Consider the following 7,736-nt stretch of genomic DNA (forward strand, 5'->3'; position numbering starts at 1 on the left):
TGCTTTTTGTCTTTGTCAATTAAACTAATTGAAAAAATTAAATTAAATTAAATTATTTTTAAATATAAAAATATATTATATTATAATATTCAATAAAATAGTCAAAAGGTTTACTCGTCATAATTCATTAAAAAAAGAAAAGTTGTAACACTATAATTATCAAGCAAGATATATTTATTTTGAATATTAAGATTATTATCTTTTTTGGTGAGTGTAACATTTTATTACAAAAACTAAATATTTAGAGCTTTCTTTGTGTTGTTTTCCGGAATCGCGCCGGGAAGTCCCGGGGATAAATCACTTTCTAACAAAGATAACTTTGTATCCAAGGGACTCAAACTTGAAACTTTTGATTAAGAATAAAAGAGTACTTACCACTCCATCATAACCCTTATTGGGTAAATATTTAGAGCTTACTTGAGAACAAACTAGACTTTCACTATATTGGGCATGCCCTTGTTACTAATCTACTATCCAATCATGTTGCTTTACAAAGGATAAGAATTCAACTCTTGTAGCCTTTTATTTAATCTTTGTAACATACTATCTCTAACAAAAAATTCTTGTATTATCATCTTGTGGTGCAGCTAATAAATTGTGACTAGGGGTGTTTACGGTTGGATAAAAATCAATTCAAATCGAAAAATCGAACCAAATCGATTTTATTTGAGTTTGATTTGATTTGATTTTAGAGTTTTGAAAATCGATAGTATTTGGTTTGGTAATGATTTTATTTGAAAAAATCGAATATATAACCAAACCGATAAATTATATACATATATTTTATTAATATACATACTTAATATGTTGTTTTTATAAACAATTTTAAAGATCTTACATATGTTTTCATCAAAAAGAAAATTATAATTTACTTATTGAAAGCAAAAATGTCCTAGGTGAAAACATTTATCTTATTGATTTCATGTAAATGAGTGTCCATAACAATTCTTTGTAGACTGAAAATGTGACGGTCTCTTCCTTCTAGGCCAAAATAGTGAATTTTAAAGCTCTATTCGTAGTAAATTCGAAAGTTCAGTAATTTCAGTCATTCTAACTATTTTTTGTTTTGAATGGTTGTTGTCACTTTTTTCTCATTTTAAATAAATTGTTTCTTTTCTTTTTGTGTATCGTTAATAACCGAATAACCGAACCAAATCAAACCGAAATCGGTAACCACCAAACCGATAAATGTATATTATATTTGGTTTGATTTGGTTTGATTTTGATAATTTTAAAACCGATTAAGTTGGTTTGGTTTTAATTTTGACCAAGAACCAATCCAAATCGACTCGTGAACACCAATTGTGACTATAGTATTCTTGTTGTTATTTATGACAACCATCCACTGAACTTCTTTATGTCAACTTGCAATTTCTCTATTAATACCTTGTCAAGTCAAAGCAGTTTTTAATACTTATGTCATTGGAAGAAAAAAATCTCAAGTATACATAATATCCTGAGCAAGGCATGGAAGTATGGTCAAATAGGCATGGTTATAATCAACAAAGTACGAGTTTGTGAAATATTATTTCTCGTTTCCTATTTTCCGTTAATTAATCAATTACCAACATAAACACTTCAAAAGGGTCAAAAAATTCTCAGGTTGCCTTAGTATCAAAGTCTCAAAGCTTACGAATGGATATGCACTTTCCCAATGCCTCTAAATGATCCCAATTTGATAAAGAAAAATGTAATATATATATAAGAATATTAGTATTTAGATACCCATATTCTAAATTAATATTTCAGAACCAAAAGGTCAATCCTAAGACCATGAGATCAAAATTCTAATTTCATCATAAAATCAATTTACTCATCATAGTTATACGTCCTAAATCTCAAAAATCATCAAATTCGAACAACGGATAGATTTCTAAGTCATCAAAGTAAACTTTATTCAATTCTAGGGCTAAAATCCCAATTTGTCAATCAAATAGAAAAAGGTATAATCGCATACCCAACATTTATACTAGAAATATGCTTCAAAATCGCCTCAATGGGCTCCATAGATCCAAAATATTGAAAATTACTAAAATCCTGAAAATGTTAATTTTAATACACGGGTCTTCGCAATTGCGACCCCACCTTTGCATTTGTTATCACACAAGACTCAACACAATCTTTTTCACTAAAAACATCATAATTTTCTATATGATATCTGAATTCAGCGATTCTTACTGTCATGATTCAAAAATCATGATACATATCTATCAATCAAGAAGCTCGTTTACTTTTTGTGATACCGTTTATGCTCAAAATGACGGCTAACATCAAATACGTTCGCAACACTATCAAAATCCGTCTGAAACTCATCTGGATCAAACCAAAACTTGCGGATAAGTCCAAAATCATCATACAACCCAATTGGAATTTCAAATTATGAATACAACTTCATTTAATCAAATAAAATGACCATGATCACTCTCATTCTTCAATTCAACTAGAAATCAACTCGAGCATCCAAATCACACTAGATCCCCTCGGTAACCATGCAATTATTTGATTTTGTTATAAATCACCATCCAAACCTAATTAAACCGTCAAAACTAATTTTTGAGTTTGTTTATCCAATTTATTGACTTTGATCAAAATTTCAAGTGTTCAAAATTTCAAAAAAAAAAATTCTTCGAAACACATTTGATTGACTCAGGAACTAGTTATCCATCCACGCAAGTTATAAATCATGGTTTAAGGCCAAGAGAAAGGTCTTCATGAGGAAAAAATGGCTCTCGAACTCGAAACAACCATGTGGATCGTTAATTAACTTAGTTTGCCTATCATTTTCTGAAGAAATTGTCCATCATGTCCATGATAATTAGTAAATTAGTTCTGCCTTAAAATCAACCATAAGTTTATTTTTCTCAATTGCATACATGTATTCCTTTTCAGTTTGGAGCTTTTACTGGACATTTTTATTTTTATTTTACTCTAAACATAAACATCTACAGAAACCAGCTTGAATGAGTGCAAATGAGCTACATGATGAGAGGGTCGCTCAGATGGTAAATACCTTTTACCTTCAATTTTAAAGTTATGGGTTGTAGCCAGAAATTTTACGATGGGTATCCAAAAATCCATAGTTGGTAAAAATAATTTAACGAATGGGTGCACTTGAATTTTGTAAATCAAACTACATAACATTAATGATTAATTTTTTTAATTAAAAAATATACCAAAAATTTAAAATCAAACTACATAATATTAGTTTTAATGTTCACGTTTATTTGATAGGAAGTGAATAAACAAAGAAAAAGAGAGATATTTCAGTTTAGAGTGAAATCACTTTTATGCTTCAAGATTTTACAAACATCTGATGACTAACAGTAAGAAATGAAAAATAAAGAGTAGAATCAAACGAGTTATATTAAAAGAGATTTTATATATATCTTTTTCACTTTTAGTAGCTTTATGGAATAAATAAATAAATAGGATTTACTTATTAACTTTAGATTAAATAATTACTTTTAAATTTTATTTAAATTTTTAATGAAAAGAAAAAAATCAAAGTCAAATAACGGGAATCGAACCCGCGCACAACAAGTTGCAAAGGACTTAGCTTGAGTTGAACAACTGAAACCACTGAGCTAGAAAACTTAATTGTTTTTCAAGGGTGTCCAACAAGTGTTATTTAACCATTTAAATTATTATTTTTCTTATAAATACAGCGTAATTTTCCAACGAAGGGTGTCCAATTAGCCTAAGGATAGCTACGCCCCTAGTTGGAGCCACTAAGAAAGCAAAAAAGGTGAGAACTTCTAGGGATGGATAAAAAAGAAGCTAAAAGAAAAGGTATATTCCATAAAAATTAATAGTAATTTGCAATTGACACTCCTAATATATGCACTTCTTTGTGATTTACGTCTTATTCTATATATATTTTTCATAATCTACACCCGAGTTTACTTGCAAGATCATTAAAAAAAAATAAACCTGTTTTGAAAGTATTTAGGATGATAAAATAGAAGAGATACAAGTATTATTGTACAACAAAAATATATTTTTTATCCTGAAGACACGAAAAAAAGTAATGACCATGATGTGGTGCAGTGGATGACTGGATGAGATTGCTCCTTATTTAATTAAACATCTCAGTTTGAGTTTGAGTCTTGAGTATATTAAAGTCTTTCGTAGGAAGCACTACCCTTGAATGAGACATACCCAAAGCAAATCTAAATTAATCGAGTCGAATGTGAGTACCAAACATCAGATAAGAAATAAAAAGAAAGTAACGATAATCCCCAAAAATTGTTCTTTCGGCTCAAACTATCAATAATATAAATGTAAGAAAAATTAAAATATCTACATATAATAAGATCATAAACATTGTGAGAACTCTTCGATTCTAGATCTCGAATTCACCTTATATATATACTCCATTCATTTTAATCTAGGCATAATACATATATTAGACCCTAAACTTGGCTTCAAATTTTAATTTTGACCTCCAACTTTCATAGTGCACAAACAGGCACTTTAACTATCCAACCTTTTAATAAATAAACACGCGAATCCTACTTGGCAAAACGCGTGATGTGCACGTATTCTGCGCGAGTTAGGAGTAATTTTCGAGTCCCACAACAGTAAAAAAAATGTTGAAATGACAACTCTACCCCCCGGATTCCGGCCAATCTCTGGCAACCCAAAACCTCAGTTCATTTTCTTCTTTTTCAGGCAAAACGCCACCAAATACCCAGCCGTTCTCCTTCTTCCTCACACAGGAGCACAATCCATGAAGCGAACGAGCTTCGAGCTCACTAAACCCACCAAATACCCGACCCCAAACCCATCAGATCCGCCATCTCCGGTGAGAATCCAAATGACCCCCCAAACCCCATGAAAACAGACCCAACAACCACAACACCTAAACCAAGAAGCCAACCATCAACAAACCTCTAAGCTCCATCAAACAATGAGCTCCAAGCTCTAAAAACCATTAGGAGGAATTAATTTTGATTCTTGTATAAAAATTAAAATTAATTTTGATTTTTTTAGTTCTAAAATGACGTGTAAAATATTTAATTAGTTGGCAGCCATTGAGGGGCTCACTAATACACGTTGGAGGGTTTGCATTTCACGCTCTTTGGCTGCAAAAATCGTGTGTTTATTTATTTAAAAGTTGGATAGTTAAAGTGTCTGTTTGTGCACTTTGAAAGTTGGAGGTCAAAGTTAAAATTTGAAGCTAAGTTTAGGGTCCAATATATGTATTATGCCTTTACTTTATTTGTCTAGTTTGACTTGACACGTAGTTTAAGAAAAAAATTACTTTTGAATCTTGCGATCTTGAAACTAAAAATATGTAGAATGTACCAAAATGTCTTTTAATCTTGTTATTTTAAACATGTCATAAAAATTAAAATTAAGAAATTATCATAAAGAGAAAATAACATTCTTTTTAAAATTGACTGAAAAGAAAATAAGACAAATAGATTGAAACGAATGAAGTATTATTTAGGAGTACATATACATATGAATACATGCCCAATGCTTACAAAAACTATAAATTCACTTATTATTCATGAACACCCATAATCCACAACATAAATCTCAATTTCTAAACATAATTTGCATATGGAGAAGCAAATTCAAGAAACTCTTCATCGCGCTCAAATACAGACATGTCTTGTTCATCCAACATGACGAATGCTTCGATGCCATCGTCTTTATAGTTCATCAAATTGAACAATTTATTGTATGGAGCAGTAGCTATGGTTGCAGCCATTGGCTTGCCCCAACCAAAATCGACGTCATAGAATGGAAATTTACACACACTACTACAAGTATACTCATCAAATTCCTTCTTCTTGGGTGGCAATCCTTTAGCTAATTCAAGAATCTCCAATGCCCATGCATTTTCTTTTATATTATCTCTAGTCCTAAATAGTTGTTTTTCTTCCCTCATGAGACTAACTATTTGTGGTAAGTTCATGTCTGTCTCATTGGAAAGATGTGTCGAAAAGTGAGACAGAACATTGCCAATAGAGTTAGGTGGTAACTTTGGTGAAATCATTCCGCGTAAATCTGCATATTGGATCAATTTAGAAGGGACAAAGGAGCCAGAGTTCGCGGTCACTGCTTTAGCAACACATTTGAAAAGAAGTGCACTAAGGACTTCAGTAGGTGTAGGATTTTTCACATGTGATTCACTAGCAACAGAGGACCTAAGTTCATTCACTTTTGATGAGGAAAAAACATACCTTTTTTGTGTACATCCATCTAATATTGATGGAACAACAGGGGATTCCAGAGGACCACTTGGTGGTGATGGAAAAATAGTGTCACTTATATAATAAGGTGGAATTATTTTTGCATTTGGATCGCGCGTTAATGTAGCCCAATCGATTGAGAATTGTAAACCATTACACGCGTCTCCAATCTTGTGTGACAAACATGTACTCACTGCAATTCCTCCACAATCGAAATGTGTTAATTGAATCACAGCCAAACCATAGTCTGAATCGTTCTCCCAAGCTACACCATGAGGGAAGATTAAATCTTTGACATTACAATCTTGGTCATTGAGAACTTGAGACATTGGTGCATCAATATGGACATTCAAGAACTCAACACCCTTGTCATTACAATCGATCTCCGCGTTATCTTTCATGTGTCCTGCATATGGATAATAGGAGACTAAATTTTTGGAGAGGGAGTTTTCAAGAAGTTTTGATATTTGGGCAGGTTGATTACAAAGTGCACCTAATTGATTGTTGGAGTAGAAAAAACCAAAGGGTACATAAGTGTGTGTTTGAGCTTGTTCAATGAGAGAAAATTTGTGCAATTTTTGAGTTAAAGGGGTTGGAGAAAGAGGTTTGATGAGTTTCTTTGAAGCTCTTGATAGAACTTTTAATGCAGCTGAGGCCATTTTCTCAATGTGGTGTTATCATATCATTGACACTGCAATTTATAAAATTGATGTATGTACTACATAATAAAGACAGTCCATTATTAACATATAAAATGCTATTCTTATGACCAAAAAAAGACGGAAAAAACCCATTATTAAAAATGTTATCCTGGTGAATGATTGCCTATCTTTCATTTATTTGAGGAAGAATACAAAATACTCCCTCCGTTGCAATTTACTTGTCAAATACTTCTTCTATTCAATATTAACTTAATTTGTGAGGTAATGCACACTTATTAAGAAAAAAAATCCAAGGACATAATTTAAACCATAGCTTCCACTATTGTCTTTTGTGAAATCATAAATATAATAACTTTGTAAATAGTGCAATTTATCTCCTAGAAAATATCAAACTTCATTAAAGGATAGGACAAATATGATAAAAATTTCAAACATTCATCTTGAACTTTGAACAATTCAATTATTTTGAATAAGGAAAAAAAACCAAAAATTCAGTTAATATGGAATAGAGGGAGTATTTCCTAATTTGATTTCTACTTTTACTTGTTATTTCGACAAATCAAGAAAAGACAACTTTTTTTCCTATTATACCATCAATCTATTAACATTGAGTTAGGGGGTCATTTAGTAGCTGTATAAAACATCCATGAATTAAAGTTCATATAACTTATACAACGTTTGGTAGGTGGATAAGAAAAAAGTTATTCATATATATATATATATATATATATATATATACGAGTTTGACAGGTGGATAAGAAAATTTTTTATTCATGTATATAATTAATGCGACATTTGGTAGGTGGATAAGAAAAAACTTATTCATGTATTAAATTAATACGACATTTGGTTGACAATTTTGAAATTCGCA

General features: G+C 31.1%; 1 protein-coding gene across 1 annotated transcript; it reads right to left on the reverse strand.

Annotated features, from left to right (window-relative positions):
* Positions 1–5,524: 5,524 nt before the first annotated feature.
* Positions 5,525–6,862, reverse strand: LOC125835995 (acyltransferase Pun1-like). Its single transcript, XM_049515090.1, has one exon. The coding sequence runs from the start codon at positions 6,860–6,862 to the stop codon at positions 5,552–5,554; it is 1,311 nt and encodes a 436-aa protein (XP_049371047.1). The 3' UTR covers positions 5,525–5,551.
* Between the last annotated feature and the right edge of the window lie 874 nt (positions 6,863–7,736).

This window comes from Solanum verrucosum, unplaced genomic scaffold (genome assembly GCF_900185275.1).
Source record: "Solanum verrucosum unplaced genomic scaffold, falcon-dt-bn FXZP01000208.1, whole genome shotgun sequence".
NCBI lineage: Eukaryota > Viridiplantae > Streptophyta > Magnoliopsida > Solanales > Solanaceae > Solanum > Solanum verrucosum.

Excerpts from the sequence above, each read along its gene's own strand:
- LOC125835995 (XM_049515090.1), bottom strand. The coding sequence starts at position 6,862 with ATGGCCTCAGCTGCATTAAAAGTTCTATCAAGAGCTTCAAAGAAACTC.